At 45.6% G+C, this 19,060-nt stretch overlaps 1 protein-coding gene across 2 annotated transcripts in view; it reads left to right on the top strand.

Annotated features, from left to right (window-relative positions):
* Positions 1-19,060, top strand: part of FLT1 (fms related receptor tyrosine kinase 1) — a 175,721-nt gene that overhangs the window by 60,352 nt on the left and 96,309 nt on the right. For both annotated transcript variants that reach the window (XM_030308446.1, XM_030308437.1), the window contains exons 9-10: positions 1,347-1,516; positions 2,385-2,544. In XM_030308446.1, the coding sequence (XP_030164306.1) occupies positions 1,347-1,516; positions 2,385-2,544 (330 nt within the window). The remainder of the gene's footprint in view (positions 1-1,346; positions 1,517-2,384; positions 2,545-19,060) is intronic.

Raw genomic sequence — 19,060 nt, 5'->3', positions numbered from 1 at the left:
AGAGAGATTTCCGTTTGTTCTATGATGTACCGTAAGTCCAAAAGTCCATTTCCCATGAGTGTCCGTTATTCCCTAAGAGGAACTGAATCACTCTAGGCGCTACATTCGCTCTTTCCAAAGGATCTGAGAGTATCCCCGCCTGTTAAAGTAGTAGTATCCCTGCTACTTTCTTCGGTAACTCTGAAGCCGGGACTGAAAACACACACACAGCCCATCTTCGAAACCACCGACTGGCTAATGGGAAATAAAAGTAAACTAAGATCGTAGTTGCAGTCGTAAAGTCGAGCATAGCCATTTGGACTGTCTTAGAACTGAGACTCTCTAGTGATGAGAATTTGCCTGCAGAACTTGCATGGGTATGAACTATTGGCATCTACCTTTATGCGGAACACAGTAAACTAAGAGATTTTAAAATGGCCAGCTGAAGAACCGTGCAACGTAATGAAATCGTAGAATTTTTTAGAGTTAAGTCTTTGAGAAAGTCTAGAACACTTGAAGAAACGGGATGTCCGAACGGATGAGTCGGGTGCACAGCACAGGGTGGCATTCAGTCTCCCGACTCTCAGTTCTGTTTGCAATTGCAGGATGTCTAGGCGTTGATATATTTAAAGTAAAAAAAAAAAAAAAAATTAAGTTTTGTACCTTTTGTTTGCGAGTTTTGTGCCTTAACTGTTCTCCCTCGGGGGAAAGATCTTGATAATCTTGGTTTCACTATAGTTTATGAAAGGGACAACTGGTGTGACCATTTATACAACTAATAAGAACTCCACATGAGACCACAATAGAAAAGTCTATTTTTATTTTTTATCTGGAGAAATGATCTACTTGATCTGACCTACAATGGCCCTTGTGCTGCCGATGAAGCGTCGTGGAAAACTCTGAAAAACATCTGGAGGGGGTCAGCCAGTGCTTCTGGGTTAATACTTAAGTCACATGGTGACCAGCAGCACCCCTGTGGGTACCTTAAACCATCACTTTTTCTTTCTTCCTTCAAGGTACTTCTTCCTCCTTGCCAATAAATGTGAAGTGTGTCTCAGTTTAGGGTTTTTTTTTTTTTTTTAAGTTTTTTCTTCATTTAAGTAATCTCCACACCCAGCGTGGGGCTTGAACTCACGACCCTGAGATCAAGAGTCAGGCACCCTTCCAAGTGAGCCACCCCAGCGGCTCTGTGTGTCTGAGCTTAAAAACCCCACCTGGTTTCCCTGGAAGCTTAGTGTCTAAATTTTTTAAATGAACGTTGAGACCAACGTATGTATCACCTTGAGCTCACAAGCGTAAATGGCAGTGTTAAAGTGCTATCGGAGAGGCAGTGTGGAATGACTTCCTGATCATGCCCTTAACCGCAGGTTAAAAGATGGGTTCCCTGTGACCGAGAAATCGGCTCGCTATTTGGTTCTTGGCTACTCATTAATCATCAAAGACGTTACTGCGGAAGATGCAGGGGATTACACAATCTTGCTGGCCATAAAGCAGTCAAATGTGTTTAAAAACCTTACCACCACCTTAATTGTAAATGGTAAGTTGACCGTTCACGCTTCCTTCTGGTTTCGGGGAGGGGTGAAGGTCAGGAAAACTTGTAAATCAAAAGTCGATATAACAACATCAAGTTAAACCAACTTTTTAAGTAATTATTTTATTTATTTCTTTTTATTTTTAAAAATTTTTTTTTCTTTCCACGTTTTGATTTATTTTTGGGACAGAGAGAGACAGAGCATGAACGGGGGAGGGCCAGAGAGAGAGGGAGACACAGAATCGGAAACAGGCTCCAGGCTCTGAGCCATCAGCCCAGAGCCCGACGCGGGGCTCGAACTCACGGACCGTGAGATCGTGACCTGGCTGAAGTCGGACGCTTAACCGACTGCGCCACCCAGGCGCCCCTATTTATTTCTTTTTAAATGTTTGTTTATTTTTGAGAGAGAGAGAGCGGGGGAGGAGCAGACAGAGGGAGACAGAGGCTTAGAGGCGGGCTCTGTGCGGTCAGTGCGGAGCCCGATGTGGGGCTCAGACTCACCAGCTGTGAAATCATGACCTGAGCTGAAGTCGGATGCCGAACTGACTGAGCCACCCAGGCGCCCCTTTTAAGTAATTATTTTAAAAATCACATATGCCCCCATCAAAACGATTTCATGTCTGCTTGTTATCTTCCATAAGCAATAAATGTTTTTGTTATAACTGTAGTCATGATGTCCATACCATGGAATCAATTCTCTACTGTTACCAAAGCGATTCTACTTTAAAAAAAAAAAAAAAATAGCTGTAATGCCAGCAAATATGTGTTTGTTTCTCTGACATCAAAACCAGTGGGAATGTGGTCCTTCAGGCTGTGGCCCGGGAGAAAGTCACCGTACAGCTCTTGACTTCTTTCCTGTTCATCTCCCTTCCAGTGAAACCCCAGATTTATGAAAAGGCCGTGTCGTCCTTTCCAGACCCGACCCTCTACCCCCTGGGCAGCAGACAGACCCTGACTTGTACCATTTATGGTGTCCCTCAACCTACAGTCAGGTGGTTCTGGCGTCCCTGTCACCATAATCATTCCAAAGCAAGGTAAGGACAGTTTGTTTCCTGACTAACTTTCAAGTACTTGTTATACCTGGACTCGCGACTCTTTAATGGACAGAGATGGAAGTTTGCAAACGGAATACGCAGCCGTATTTGGCGCAAAGACTTTCCCTCCCGTGGGAAAAAGGGGGCAATATCTACTCTTCTTCCTTACTCAGTGCTAACCATGTCATCATTTTTCTCTCTAGTTTATAGTTTGGGGAGCACAGGGACAGGTTATCTTCGCCTTTTTTGACACTCAGGTTTGAACTCCAGTCTCTTGTTTTCAACTGAGAATCCCTAGACTTTGGCTAATTCAGCTTCTTCGTGTTTTGTGAACGTTGGACATGATGGGAGACCTTCACTGCCCTGATGATCGCTACCCATGCTCTTCCATTCATCTGAAATGCGCTCCCACCCATTTGCTGCCCCCCCTCCAGAAGTCCTTCCTTATCCCCCAAGGCTCAGTTCGTGTGTCAGCTTCTCTGCCGCGAGCACTCCTAACTGCCGCATTCAGACCCCTTTCTCCCTCTTCAGTATGAACCACACCTCGTACACCATCGTGACTTTGCCAGGCTTGCGTACATGTGTCGTTTCTCTTAACCACGAGCCGGCTGAGAGCTTCTCTGTGTCTTCAGGGCGTGGTGCACGTGGTAGTCGACGCTCACCGTGTATTTGCTGAACGGTACATCCCTCCCTTCTGGTCATTGTATGGTGTTTCCTTGCATCCTGTTGGTGACAGTCCTGCCTGCCCTTTTCCCATTTTTGTTTAGTCTAGTGGGATGATGCTAAGGACAGTTGGTGGGAGCCGATTTGAAGAACAGGAATAGAATCGATAAGTGCAACAAGAAGGTATTATTGAGACTGCCCAAGAATGATCATCATGCCATAATGTTTGTTTCACCCTACTTGCGGAGTGTTGGGGGAAATTGCTATTCAACAAAAACGAAAACAAAAGCAAAATCGGCTTGCTAAAAAAATAAGAAAGACACAATTCTAGCATAAACAGAAGTGGCTGTTTGGTTTTCTAGATTCTTCCTGCAATGTCAGCGTTTCTTCAGCGTGTGTTTCAATGCTTTGTCTAAGGCCTTGGATTCTGACAGTGAAAGTTAGCTCATGAACTCTAGGGTTCCAAAGAAGTAGCTATTGCCACACACGTCTGATTTCTCATCTGAATATCATTTCAATTTTCTTTTCTTTTTTTTTTTTTTTCAACGTTTATTTATTTTTGGGACAGAGAGAGACAGAGCATGAACGGGGGAGGGGCAGAGAGAGAGGGAGACACAGAATCGGAAACAGGCTCCAGGCTCTGAGCCGTCAGCCCAGAGCCCGACGCGGGGCTCGAACTCACGGACCGCAAGATCGTGACCTGGCTGAAGTCTGACGCTTAACCGACTGCGCCACCCAGGCGCCCCACATTTCAATTTTCTAAGAACAGAAGTATGGAGAAGTTACTAAGCTCAAATATCTTCTTTACCACTGTGGATATTTAGCCCCAAACACAGTGAGATCTACTGAGATTTTGTATGATTTTGCTCATTTAGGGGTAGGTATACCCATTTGTGGATCTATTCCCGTATTTGTGCTAACCTGACGTGCAAATACGTGAAAAATAACTAAGCTATTCAGAGAAAAGTATAAAGTTCAATGTTTGTAGAAAACATAGTTTTTTATAGATGTTTTTAATTTTTGTTTTGATAATAATGAATCTAAAATTTCAGTTCTACTTAGGATAGACCTAGGAACTCTGAGAAAATAATTGTGTGGGAATATAATAGTATGAAGTTGGGTTTGAATAATGCTGTTAAAATGTGGTTTGGGGAGGGTGCCTGACTGACTCAGTCAGTGAAGCGTCAGACTCTCGGTTTCGGCTCAGGTCATGATCTCACAGTTCATGAGTTTGAGCCCCACGTTGGGCTCCGCACTGGCAGTGTGGAGTTTGCTTGGGATTCTCTTTCTCTCTCCCCCTCTCTCTACTCAGCTTGTGTTCTCACTCTCCCTCCCTCTCTCTCTGTCTCTCAAATAAACTTAAAAGATTTAAAATAGGGTTTGGGGAATGAGGGGTTTGAACTCCAGTCTCTTGACTGGAGTAAAACTATGGAGACATTAACTCTCTTGCTGTCTTTTTCCGATTTCTTCGGTGGTACCTGAACTCCTTCTCCCGTGTTACTTACAGAGTAAGTTTACTGAGCTCTGTCTCCTCCTGGACTACTCTCAAGTCTCAGAGAGTGCCTCAACTCTTCAGTAGATGTTTGTTGACCATTTGACTTATTCTCCGTTTGAGACATTTTTTAAACCAATCACAGATCAGAAACGAAAGCTTTAACTTTTTCAGTGATGCTTCATTTATAAAAAAATATGTTGTTGCTTGAAATTATCTGCTACAAAATGTGCATATCCATCAGAAGTTCTCTTTTTTTTTTTTTTTTCTTCAGTCAACAGACCAAGTGGCTTACCTGTGTCGGGCCCAGATTGGGCGTTTGCTGGTTAAAACAGTACGTTTAACTTAGAAATAGTTCAGAAAGATATATGGGAGTTATGTGCACTAGGACACAAATAGAATAATTCTACTTCACACTGTCAGAAGCTAAAATTGGAAGATACATGGATCTTTCTTTAATTACTAGAAGTTTGAAATACGTTTTTAATTTTTTTTAACGTTTATTTATTTTTGAGACAGAGAGCACGAATGGGAGAGGGTCAGAGAGAGAGGGAGACACAGAATCCGAAACAGGCTCCAGGCTCTGAGCTGTCCGCACAGAGCCCGACACGGGGCTCGAACTCATGGACCGCGAGATCGTGATCTGAGCCGAAGTCGGACGCTTAACCGACTGAGCCACCCGGGCGCCCCATGAAATATGTTTTTATATAAATGTATTTTGGGTACCTGACACCTAGATTCCGTTATAGATAGGAGTTTTAGTTAGTGACATTTGAATAAAGGGCGTTCTATTGCATGAATTTTTAGAATCTTATCTTGAGTTACATAGTAACATATTTGCATGGTGGCATCTATGCGTGGCCGTCAAGAGATTAGGTGATTGATATGCACATTACTCTTGAATATGTAGGATAATTCTTGGTATTTAAATTTTAGGCTCTAGGTAAAGGACATGTCTGCGTATGGACATAACCAAAGCGTGAGTTTAGTTTCGAGGTTTGAATGTGTTTTAAGGAGCTCCAACTTCTTAATTGGCTTGATATGGCCAACTGGCTCATGTATCTAAGTTAGAGAGGTTCAGACTTAAATTGTATAGTTTCCTGGAGCCCAATAAATACATAAATGTATTTTAAAACTGTCAGAACTACGGCTCAGCTAATTCATCTTTGTTGAAATTAAGAACCATAAATAAAATGCACAGAAATTTCTTCTTTTTTTTTTTTTAAATGTGATCCACTCCTGAGCCGTGTTTTAGCTATGCTTTTGATTCATCTCAAGTTAGTTCTTAGAAAACGTTAGGAATAAAAGAAAGGAGGAAAAGGGTGGTTGGGTCCTTTTTGACTCAGATTCCTAACGAGCTGAGAGGAAATAGCAGAATCTTTTCCCCTTTTACTCTTCGGCACATTCGGAGGCTAAGGTAGTAGAACTGGAACATTTCTTTTGAATTAAAAAAAATTTTTTTTCAGTGTTGGTGTATTTTTGAGACAGAGACAGAGCACGAGTGGGGGAGGGGCAGAGAGAGAGGGAGACACAGAATCCGAAGCGGGCTCCAGGCTCCCAGCTGTCGGCACAGAGCCCGACGCGGGGCTCGAACCCATGAACCGTGAGATCATGACCGGAAGTCGGACGCTTAACCCACTGAGCCCCTCCAGGGCGCTCCTCTTTTGAATTTTTAATAGCATGAAAATAACTGATGAATACCAGATGAAGTGGAATTTTGGATTCCTTCTTATCCTCAGCAACTGGCAAAGACTTCTAAGCGGATATTCCTAAACTTGTCCCTTGTTCGTGTGGGCATCACCTAGGGAGTGTGCACCAGGGTGTTAAGCTTACGGCATCTTTCATATGTGTGTAGTTTATAGCCTCTGTTCATATAAAATACAGATAATTACACACGCTTCACAGAGACACAATGAGGATCAAGTGAGATAATGTGTTTGGCAAAAGGTACAGAGTGTCCTAGGAAGGCAAGGTTGTGATTACCGCTAGCAGTGGGGTAAAATTCTCTAAACAAGCCTCCAAACTTTTAAGGAACTTGAGAAGAATTTTCTGCCTACTTATAGAGCTAGTTTCCCAACAGTGACCATTTCTAACCCAACGCTTCCGAGAAGGGAACCCAAGTCTTGGAAAGTAAAATGTGACTTTTCCTGTGCTTGAGCGATGGAAAAGTAGTAGATCTGGGCTGTAGAATTGAGGAAAACGGAACATGATTTTTCTCAGAAGAAAAATGAAGGACATACAGACGAGTTCGGTAACAGTAAAAGCACACAAAACTGTGCCGTGGGGGGAGGGGGGGTGAAGTAACCGTCCCAGCCTGTGGCCTGTCTCGCTCACTCGTTTCGGTCATGGAGGGAAGTGATCCTGACCTGTGGGTTGGCGAAGGCCAGGGTGGGGCAGAGTAGGATGTGGGAGAGCTGACTCCTACTCGGCAAGCCCGTGATAGATTCTAGAACTTCACCTCCCCCCCTGGATTTTGAAGAACTAAGTAGGACTCCTGACCCGCCCATGCGATGGGCTGGTCTGGCTTGCGTGGTCCTTCGCCACATGCCGCCCTGGGACTAGTTTGGACGAGGTTGCCTGCTGTGTGGAGGTTGGTCTGTCAAGGAACGAGTAACAGTCTTGGGCTGGAGGGAAGGGAACCCTCTTTGGGAAGCGGAAGAGACGGATTTAGGGGGCCCAGGAGGAAACAAGGAACAGACAGGACAGCCTTGGTGTGATGTTGGTACTCCAGATCAACCGGTTACATTTTCGCAGGAAGAGTCTGACATGTTGCAAGTCGGCTTTTATTCGCACGTGCTTGAGCACCAAGGGGGCCTGCCAGTAACCCGACTGGAGAATTCTAGGCCTGGCTGGCCCCTCTGCCCCCCACAAACAGGAGGCTGGTGAGTGGCGGTTAGCCGCTGCCGGGTCATCCTTCCTGACACTCGCCGTTAGTCCATTAACGCAGCTCGCCTTCCTGTCAGCGCCCAGGTTCTACCCAGTTGTTTCTGGGGTGGCCTTTTCTTCTTTTTAGAACTAAGGCCCACTTTTCGAATAATGAGTGTGTTTGGGTCTTTTCTCCAGGGAAGGTGAAGGCCTGTGACCATTGATGACCGCAGCTTTGTTTTCAGAGCGCGCGTTCTTTCCGTCACAGGCTGCTTTAGTTCTCTGTCTCCATCTAACTATCAAGGTCACCAGTAACACTGATTATAATAGAGTCGCAGCACCGACTACCCTGGTGTCCTTTAGTGGAACGAATTGTTAAGTGTTTTGAGTTCTTTGTTGAAAACCTCCTTTTCTTTTTTTTTAAATTTTTTTTCAACGTTTTTTATTTATTTTTGGGACAGAGAGAGACAGAGCGTGAACGGGGGAGGGGCAGAGAGAGAGGGAGACACAGAATCGGAAACAGGCTCCAGGCTCTGAGCCATCAGCCCAGAGCCTGACGCGGGGCTTGAACTCACGGACCGCGAGATCGTGACCTGGCTGAAGTCGGACGCTTAACCGACTGCGCCACCCAGGCGCCCCGAAAAACCTCCTTTTCTTTTACTGGCTGTCCGTGATGACCGAGAGAAACTTGGGCTCCTTCCCGTGCATTAAACGTTGCTTGCCTCTTTTTAAAAAAGTACACGTCTCTTAATGTTTATTTAAGAGAGGGGTCGCGCACATGCACATGCTCACGTGATGGGGAGGGACAGAAAGGGAGGGAGAGAGAAAGAGAAATTTCAAGCAGGCGCCACGGTGGCAGCGCAGAGCCTGATGCAGGGCTCAGACTCACGAACTGTGAGATCATGACCTGAGCCGAAACCGAGAGTCGGTCGCTCGACTGGCTGAGCCGCCCAGGCGCCCCAAACATCGCTTGCATCTTGCAAATGCATTTTGCTCATCATCAGTATTCGACCCAAATGCACTGGCAGTCACCTGCTTTTCACGCCAGCCGTGTACAAAACAAAGATCCCCACCATTGGCCGCTAGCATTTATGTTTTAATTCTGTAAGATCCAGCATATTTGGGAATTACTTACTTTATCTATACGTATTCCCTCGTCTCGGGGACAGAGACCTGGGAAGCGAGGAAGTGGGTTCTATTCTTGGCACAGGCCCTGACTTCTGTGTGACCTTGGCCGGCTATTTAATCTGTGCTTCAATTTCCCCTTCTGTAGATGGTAACTGCCCCGCTTCCCCTTTCCTATAATACACAGCTATTCATGAGTGAAATGAGAAAATCACTTAAAAATGACGTTTTCTCCATTCAAAAAAGCTTGAAATGATTTCCTAGTTGTTGCACACTGACGGTTCCCTTCTGCTTCTTACAAATCACGAAGCAATTTGATCTGAGGATTAACTCTGAGGATCAATGCCAAACTCACTGAAAAAATCAGCTCGTGAAAATACAATGGTTGTTAGGAAAAGTCTGACGGGTAAGCATGTGTTCTGTGCTACAGAGAACCGCCTCGGTAATTATAATGCCGGTAATTACCCATTAAAAAAGAAAACCCCACAGCTTCCCCACTACTGGTGTCAACCCACATTTGCCTCACGGCCAACCTGGACTACCTTCTCCAGTCTTCGTCCAGCCCACCCAGGCAAAGGCATTATCGTTCTTTGCCCAGTTAGCCCTCAGACTGTGCTTGTTTTGTTTGGTCTTCGGCCAGCGAGCCCCTCGGAATGTGAGACGTGTAATTGGATTCTCAGCTCATGGAAGGTGAAGGGGGCAGAGTGCTCTGCCTGAGCGAAAATGGTGGATTTTGGAAGAAACACCCCGTAGACGGAGGTGGAATTTCGAGGAACTGCTTCCAAAACCCTAAAGCCAGTCCCGTCTGCTGGAGTCTCCCCATAATTACGTGCTTTAGAAGCTTCATGGGAAGTAATAATTCCGGTCACACAGTTTGATGTCCCATTTCTGAACACTCTCCACCTGCCCAGCAGTAGAGGACTGGGTGGGGGAGGGGGCGGTCTAGGGAAAGCGGACCAGTCTGGGGCTGAGTGTGGTTCGCAGGCCTCCTTGGTAGGGGTGGGGATGGGAGGCAGCCTACAAAACGAGGGAAGGCGGAGGCATCTAGGAACTCCGAGAAGGGCTTGCTTAATTGCATCTCTCTATTGTTTCCATCAGCAAATTGGCAAAAAGAGGAAGGCCTGAATCATTAGGGATGTGTGAGGGGTAGATCGTTTGAGAGAAGCATAATTCTCCATACCCCACTGATGCACACAACGAACAGACCAAAACAAAACAGTTGTTAATGGTAGTTAATTAGAAACGCACTCAAGGATTTAATTGACCGCCAGCTTGAATGTCTATTATTATTATTTATTATTATTACTATTGAAAGAGTTTTATGTCCCATATTCTGTCTTCTAGCTACAAAATGGAAGCGTTAACAATTTAAACATTGAAAAGGTCAACATCTTTCCTGGGGGCCAAACATAGATCAGGTGTGAGAGGGAAGCATAATTTAAGAAGACCCCTTCTTTTGGAAATACCACACACTGCATGTTTTAATATTTACCACGTTCCTCTAGGGTATACATGCGATTTGCATCCATGTGTCTCTTGACATGTTTTCTGTGCAGCGTGTGTATGGATCTGTGGACTCAAGCCAGCCATGCTGTCGAGAATTTTAATTTGCCATATACAAGACCTCGAATCGAAACGGGGGCTTTTAAAGACTAATGCGCCAAAGACCATCGTGGCAGCACTTTGAGCTTGAACACACAAGTTCAAATAAATCTGGCCGTCTTATACAGGAGGCTTTCATCACAAGCGAAAAGTGAACGTTCACTTACTAATGAGAAACTTCTTGCTTTCTATTATATAATTGCTGGACGAGGAAGTGTGTGTTGTCCAATGTGAATGTTTGGACAACAGCCCTTGTTAATATTTCATGCAAAGTCCTGAGAACAGAGCACGAGTTTGTTTGCCAAATGCCTCTCTGCCACTTTCCTGTGCTTTGTGAGATGTTCCTCTTTTTCCCACTCCTCGTGGTAATACAGCGAGTCTGATGAATAATTGTTTCTAATGAATTAACTGTCTCCTGTAATTGCTATCAAGCATTTCATTATGTGTTTAAATTAAACCAAAAGGCTGAGTCATAGGAAGTCTACGCAGAATGATTTCTATAGGGATCTTTTGAGCAAAATTCAGCGTAGCGTCCCGGGATTAGGACTACCAGAAGGCAACGACACGCAGTTTGGGAAGGTTCCTTGCAAAGATCGGCAGAGTCTCTCAAATTATTTCGGGCCGTGCTCACAGATTTTTAAGAATTGAGTGGGCGTTTTCATGACCGAATCTACAAATTCCTGTCCTGACACAGGAGCCTTAGGTCATGGATAAACAGGACAAATTACTTATAGAACATGCACCTGCTCTTAGAAATCTACATTTTGATTAGATCTCCACTGACTTAGTAGACTGTTTTTCCCCCCACACTGTGTAGCACAAAGAATAAAATCAGTAGACTGTTTCTTGAAACACGGACTCTAGTCTGTGGTTTTAATGTAATTTCACTGCCCTTTTAGGTGAAAAGGTAGAGCCTGATGTATTGTGTAGAAAGGATGTGATGGATTTAGACTATGGCCAGGTGGTATCTTACAATGCACTTCAAGTCGCTGGAACTTGTTTCTTCATACTTTCTCTAGAAGCCTTGGGGATGTCTTGTCACCTTGAGTGCCACTGTCTACTTAATGGTAACAGCTATAATAGATGGAATCAATGAGCCCTCCCTGGTGCCAAAGTTGCCCTCATCCCTTTACACATATTATCCCTAATCTGTACAGTTCTACATAATGGACATAATTTCCCCATTAGGAAACTGAAGCTCAGAAAGTTCTTTCTTGGGGTGCCTGGGTGGCTGAGTCGATTAAGCCTCCCACTGTTGATTTTGGCTCAAGTCATGATCTCATGGTTTGTAAGATCAAGCCCCGAGTTGGGCTCTGTGCTGATAGTGCCTGCCTAAAATATTCTCTCTCTCTCTCTCTTTCTTCCCCGCCCCCACCCTTGCACTCTGTCTCTCTCAAAACAAACTTAAAAAAAATTCTTTCTCAGGTGTTTTCAGGTAATAAGAGAGGCTAAGTAGTTTGGCATTTCAGAAGGTTACTTTCCATTGGTATCCCACGGGACTCCTCTGAGTGCACCCCTATGGGTTCCCAGAGGAAGGAGCAGAAATCCTTGAGGGGACGGGTTTGGGGAGGCACTGGCTTAAGCCCACTGGGTTTACTCTTGTCACCAGTGATCCCACAAAGTCTACCCGTTGAGTCAGAGTCACACCGAGGATGGGAGGGGAGAGGAGAAAGAGGTTAGCAGCAGATGGGAGAAGTGGATTCACATTTCACAATTACTTGGGGAACTGGTGACCAGACCACCTGCTCTGGTTTGGGCCCCAGACCTACAGGTGGGAATAGACCCTTTGAGGGGGCATGAACCCCAGTGGGATGAGCAGGTCTAAATCAGACCAACCTGAAGAGGGTAGCAAGTCAAACGGTCCACTTGACACTTTGACTCTGGTGGCACTGGCCCTCTCTGGGACTTTCTCCCCATGCAGGGGTATTTATTTGATCCTTTGCAAGGAAGTTGCGTTCCCTTATTTGTTGTTCAGGATTGATTTTCCGGAGCAGGATTCAGCAAGCACTCAGCCCTCAGGGGGCTCACAAAGCTGTGGATTTTTGCAAGAGGCACAGGAAGGCAAAGGAGTTGAAGAATAAGGGGGGACAAAAGACCATGAAGGAGAGAGCATAGGGTTTGCAGTTGATGACTGAATAAAATAAAAACATGGTGGCTGCAAATCTGAGCCTCAGCAGGCCCTGATCTAGTCACTTTGAATGCTTAATTCACTTAGAATTGGGGAATTTCAGCGATTAAAAAGAGTTTTATAGAGGAGAAACTGGCTCAAAGATAAAGAATTATCCCTCACCTCACAGCTAGTTAATGGCAAACCCAGGACTAGACCCAAGTCTCTGATTTCCTGTTTATTATTCCCTTTTATTATCTCCACCATAACATTGCATCGAGTCTCCATGGAAGGTGCCTGTAATCTGGTTGAATAAATGAACCATCATGACTTCAGTGGAGGTCGGTGGTGAGGACTGCGGTTTAGAGGAAACCGCGCGGAGGAAATAAGATCTGAATCCTCAAGACGGCGGGGAGGTCCTAGAATGTCAAATGGAAGGAACATAGATGTGACAGAGTAGCATGAGGATGGGAGTAGGTTGAAGAGTTGAAAAGGCCATGCTTGGAGAGGAATTGGGCCGGATCATCAGAGTTGGGTGCAGAAAAATTAAAGCCAAAAATTGGCAAAGTGAATCCGGATCTGATGTGGAATTCTTTGAGTGAGGGGCTAAACAATTGAGCCGGCCAATCATTCCCTTTCCTGGCTAATGCCTGGCTGTTTTGTCTCCTTCCCACAGACCCACCCTGTAACTCTTACAGACCGATAGACTTTCATAGGCTCCTTTTTTGGTCGTCTTCCTCCTGTGGCTCGTCATTAACATGTGTCATGTACATGCTGTCCTGCATGTCTGAAGACCAAAGCCTTAAACTCCAAGAACGTCGGTTTTCACTCGAGCTTTTTAAAAAATGAGCTGGAGGCATGTTATTGCCTTTCCTTAGGCTTTTAATGTTCCATATGCCTTGCCTTCATCATTGAAAATGATGTAAGACGATCACTAATTGCTACCTTGTTGAGAAATTCTGTCTTGTGAGGGTGAAAAAGTAAGGTGAGGAAAATAAAAGTGGGTATTTAGAGACCACGTAGAGCCAGATAGAAGAGTATGTCCAGTAGAAGACCCTCTGGCCTAGGACTTCTGTGTTTATTTCTTTTATAGCTGAAAATTATTGAGCACTTATCTAGAGGATGTTAAGTGCTCAATTTGTGCTCTGTGTGTGTTGTCTCATTTAATTATTACAGAGCTCCTATGAGGCAGCTACTGTAATTATTACCATTTACAGAAAGTTTAAGTACCTTCTTAGGAAACCAGCCCTGGTTGACATGTCAGAGTCTATCGTTGAGCGTCTTCTAGCACATCGTCGACCAGTCACTTCATTTTCGCTACTAGGATTGGTTCTACAACAAGTATTTAGACCTTAAATTGAGTAATTTGGGGCCAAAAGCTCATGATCCAGAAAGCAAATATGTTTAGAGGGGCCGATGTTCATGATATCAAGAACCAATTTTAAGAAGCGTTAGGATGCAGAAAAATATAGTCTAGGGTTAAACGTCATGGCCTCTGGAGCCCGAACCCTGGCTGTGCCACCTGCTACTGTCTACCAGCTTCTGGGTAAAATAAACTACCTCTGTGGGTCCAAGTTTCCTGATCTGCACAGTAGAGATAATAGCACTGACATCATAAGATTGTTTGGGGGGATTAAAGGAGCTAATGCATATCAAGTATTTAACTCCGTGGCTGGTGCATTGCACGTAAGTTTATTTGCTGGCAGTCGTCCAGTAGTTTCGGATTGCTCTGGGGCTGCCCGGTGCAAAGCAGTTTCCTTTCGAGGTGGCATCATGCATATATTAGTACGCTGTGAAAGCTGACAGTCTTCTGACAAAATGGTCCCATGCCGTTAGGGTAATGTCCTCCCAGGAAACATGCTTGCGTCTTTAGACAGGTCTTCTGACGAAGGTGATTTACTCCAAAGAAATTAAGATGGGACCAGAAATGGCAGAATTTTCAGATTGTTTTAGGAAATTAAAGGAGCTATGATATCCTGAATCTCCTTGCATTTGTGAGTTCTGCCTCGGCAATTCAAACGTTCATTGACCCCAAGTCTTGTCCAGCGATGGCACCACATGGGCTCTTGGCATTTCACTCGCCTGCACTCAATTATATTCGGGTATTTTTTTTTAAATATCCTGATACGTGAGCATGCATTTGACTTGCCTCTTCAATAGATGTGTATGTTCCTTAATAACAGAAGGAACTAGGTCTTCCACTTTTTTCAGAGGACACAATTCTACTTCTTAAATGGAGTATGTACGAATATGTATCTTTTTGTTTTAATCGAATGGGACTGATACTTATGAGCCAATATTTTTGTCCACCCTTGAGGAAAGGCGAAGACCATTGCTGGTTGGTCTTCTATTTTCTGTTAGACCAGAAGATGCTTCTCCACATGTCAGCGTCACTGTCTTAGTTGAGATTGTCCATGAGTGTCCGTTTGTCACGTACGGATAATGCGGTGAGGAGTTCGTCCGGGTCCCAGGCAGACCCTCTGTCTCCATTAACACTCCTCGCCGTGAATGGACAGACACTGATGGTGGTGACATGGTGCTTAGTTGAGGGGATACATGTGAGGTCATTTGAGGGTCAGCAGTGCCCCGTTTTTCAGCGCGTTTGAGGTAAGTGATGGATGGCAGGGTTGACGCCTGACACAGGGTTGAGTCCACATCTAGTCAGGCCATCGTCAGGGGTCACTCTTCTCATCAGACAGCCAACTGAGCAAGAGACGGGTGTTCCCCTCTCGTGTTCACCGGGTGGCTGGGTTAGGCTCTGATGTCATCATCACGAACAGGACATAGCCCTTGCTCTTAAGTAGTTCTTAACCTAGGGAGATAATAAAATGACAAGTAACGTTATCAATCCATCTACCGTGTGCCAGGCACGGTGCTAAGCAATTGCATCGATTGACTCGTTGAGTGCCACCCTGGTGTTCACCGATGCAAAGGATCTTCTGTGAATTATCTCCCTGCTGTTCGCCTTTTAACCCCTGTAAGAAAACTAGTAAGACGTAGGAACATGGGGTGGCTTCTTTTGAGTCGGGGAGGCCAAGAGCACATCCGTTTCCCAAGGGATTTGAGGCGGTTCACAAAGAGTACAACAAATAATCTGAATGAAAGGAGAAAATGCCGTCAGGCTAGTGCAGAGATAGGGCCCGTGTGCTTTTACTTTCTAGTTGTGGAGAGAGAGAAAGAGAAATGAAATTGACGTTCGCAAGGTGAAGGGGCCCATCGGATGAAAACAAACCAAGAGAGGTACAGCCTTCCAGAGAACTGAAATCTGAGAAAAGCGGTTTCTCCTGTCCTAATCCTTGGGACGTGGAATACACAGACTCCGCAACGTTTCTCCTGTAGTGAGTGTAACGGGACCGGAAATCATCAGAGCCCTTAGCGCTGATCAGTGGCGTTAACACCAAAGCAACATTTATGACAGGTGATACGATCCCTCTATTTCAGAACTGTTCAAAGGACCGAAAAGACTGGGAGTCCTATGAGCAGTTTGCTGGGACTGTGGTTCTCTAGGTTGGGCTTTTGCCGTCCAGGGTAACCAAACTAGGAAGTTGTAAAAGCGTGATTGGAACTCGGATCAGACTAGCTGCACGTTCTACGTTCCTAATGTCGTGCTTCCCCGCTTCTCCCCGTGAAGGCTCTCTGGACATTTGCACGTTGACAGCTGTGTGACCAGTAATGCTCTCTTCTTTTCCGTGAAATCAAAAGGCAACAACAGTTTGAAATATTTAGAGGTAACACTTTAAGACTCGTTAAGTTAAAAGACGTTGTTGGTGGCCACTCTGGAGATCTCGCTAAAGATTTCTTATTTATCAGATCACCCTTCCTCAGCTGACCAGCCTTCCACTCAGGAGAAAAAGGAATGAACAAAGTAGGCGTTCCTGTTAAGACCCACATCCGGGTGTGGCCACATGAGTATTTACCCTTTGTCACCCGGGCGATAGGGTTGCAAGGATGCCTTGGCCCTGGCTCAGATTCTGTAAAAGAGGGACGGAATCAGGGAGAGCTTGGAGTTCTTGATGGAAGCAAGCAGGGAGAGAGAAGGAAGGAAGGAAGGCAGAGCCTGGAAAGACAGGCCCTGTCCTGAGTGTGAATGGACCAGGAGACCCTGGAGAGCAGGAAGTGGCCCAGGCCAAGACGCTCACGGAAAAGCTCTTATCGAAACAGAGGTGGTCAGGGCTCTGGATCACCTCCACCATTGTCCAAGGAGCTGGGCCAGAGCCTTCAATCCCTGAAAAGCCGCCTCCACTCCCCCCTCTCCATGCAGACCAGAAGTAGTTTTCAGTATGGGCTCCGAGGCGTCACAAGGTCTCTCCGTGCGCAAGAGTCGTCACTCGTCCCGAATCCCCTCGGCGTGACCCTGTGACCACCCCCAAGGCCCAGGCCCTTTTCCTGGAGCACGAGGAGCAGGAACCATTCTGTCTCAACACTCCTTCCAACTCCACACCTTTTTTCCGCCAGCGGCCCCTCCCCTATATTGTTGTATTTGTTTGGAGAGAACGTGAGAGGAGGGGAGCAGAGAGTGTTTGCAGATTCTGTTCATCGGATGGCTCAGGCACACGGTCACTAATGTTTTGACACAACACGCACAGTAGCGGAGGAAAGTTTACATCAGGCTCTTCTACAGGAGGGTGCGCCACAACGGGCAACCAGTCCTGGCCGTGACCTCTGGCAGGCTGCCAGGTGGTCTTTTTTTTCCTTTCTGGGTTTTTTTTTTTCTTTAAAGACACTTTGCAGCCTCGATTTGCTCTTCGTTACTGCTCTCCCCCTTTGTTTCCTAACTTGAAATGATCGGTATTCTGTACAGATTCTAATCAGAGTTAGCACGTGCAGTCAGACCCCATTAAACAGAGAAGCAGGGTCCACCCCACCAGGAGTCCTCCGATTTCATCGTCCAAAGAAGGAAAAAAAGAGAGAGGGAGGTTATTCTCCGTCCTGAGACTTCATAGAGCTTTCTAGAGCCTCTTTTCCAACTAATTGTGCTTTAGTTAGAAACTGAGGCATACATTCATTCCTAGGCATGACTCGGGCTCGAATAGGCAGCGCATCGCTGCACACCCCCACCCCAGAGGCCCTCTTTAAAGTCAGCTGCCCACCACGAGTGTATTGGAGTTCATAGTCGAACAGTCCAGCTTCATCCTGGAACATCCTAGAACATGTCCTTCATCCTAGGGCATCCTAGAACATGTCCAGCAATCGTGCCCACACAAGTAGGTCACAGGGGAAGACAGAGATGGTGATAAAAGTTGGATTTGTTCTTTTGTTGCGCGTTTTTTTTTAAGTGATAAAATTCAGCCAGTAGGAGCCCAAGAGTTCCTATAATTTTAGCATCAGAACATTTTTATGATCAAAACAAAGCGGAATTTATGTCAAAAATGTAATTATAAAACATCCCTCTGCCCCTTTCACCCTCCACCAAAGGACTAGGTGCTTTTGAAAGCCAATTTTTCACTTTCTCTTGGTGTCTGACTTTGCACCAGTTAGATTCCGAGGACCCCCAGAGTTTTCCTCTCACCCGTGACTCTGAGCCAGATTCACCCTGTGAAGCATGGTGAGAAGGGTTTGGGGAGGTTTCTTGGGAACAGAACGTGTCATGTGTGGCGGATTGAATTCTGGTGTGATAGAAAGATTTGAGACCGTCTGGGGTCTGATGTCAGGTCTGCTACTTCTGAGTCCCGGTTTCCTTCGTGGTAAAGCAATTTTTGAAACCGGCATGATAATGCCTGTTTCGCCGAAGGGGGGCTGTGAGAATTAGTTGGACTTAAATGTCTGTAGCTCCCTAGCTCAGGCACAGTAGTATCAGCCCAGTAACTGCCAGTTTCCCTTCACTTCAGGATTTAGCAGAAGCGAAATGTGGAAAGAAAGGTCAGCGAATCAGTTATTTACCATGGGGTGAAAGGCAGTCCAAAACAAACCACACCCATGTGTCTTCATCTTGAGAGTCAGGCTGTGGAGTAGACCTTCCGGAATTGGGGTGGTTCCTAAATTTGGTAGAAATCATTTAAGAAATGAGAAGTTGTACTAGATAACCATAGGAGGCTTGGGTACCATTACAGGCCCCAAACACGTGGTCAGTTTCTAGAAAGGCTCAGTGAAGCGTCGGGCCGTTAGGAGAGCGCCACAACAAAGAATACACAGATACTGACCATCCGCGGCTAAAGCCCACCCAGCTGGACTCTCCCTTCTCATTCCAGGAGATGTGACAGTCCATCCTCTAAAGAAAGCGTGGGCTCTGCCTTTGAGGTCGGGGGGAGGGGAAAGAGAGGCAGGAGGAATGAAGACAGTCTGAAAATCGGAACCGCTCAAAGCCAGCACTAAGAAATGCACAGGTGAACACAAAGGGACACCTTGGGATACAGTCTGTACGGCATTTCCTGTCAAGGTGACTTAAAGGATTTGTAAAGGTGTATAGGAGCCGAGTTCGGAGACTCGGATCACAAAAGGAGGTCTGACAGAAGCTGTAATCGTGGAACGTGCACACTTGGGCGCGTAACATGTCTTGGTTGTGTGATGAGGGTGTTTGCCAAATTTTGGAAAGAAGCTGACCCTTAAAAGAACCAAAACAAAACGAAGCAAAACAACCCGTTACATCCCCAGAGCAGTAACGCAGTTTGTGTAGTGAATATTTGAGAAGCCTTTTCTTCCTGTGCGCAAAGAGGCACTGAAGT

The sequence above is a fragment of the Lynx canadensis genome, chromosome A1 (genome assembly GCF_007474595.2).
Source record: "Lynx canadensis isolate LIC74 chromosome A1, mLynCan4.pri.v2, whole genome shotgun sequence".
Taxonomy (NCBI): Eukaryota; Metazoa; Chordata; class Mammalia; order Carnivora; family Felidae; genus Lynx; species Lynx canadensis.
The sequence above is the reverse complement of the archived record's forward strand: the minus strand, read 5'-3'. Positions and strand labels throughout refer to the sequence as shown.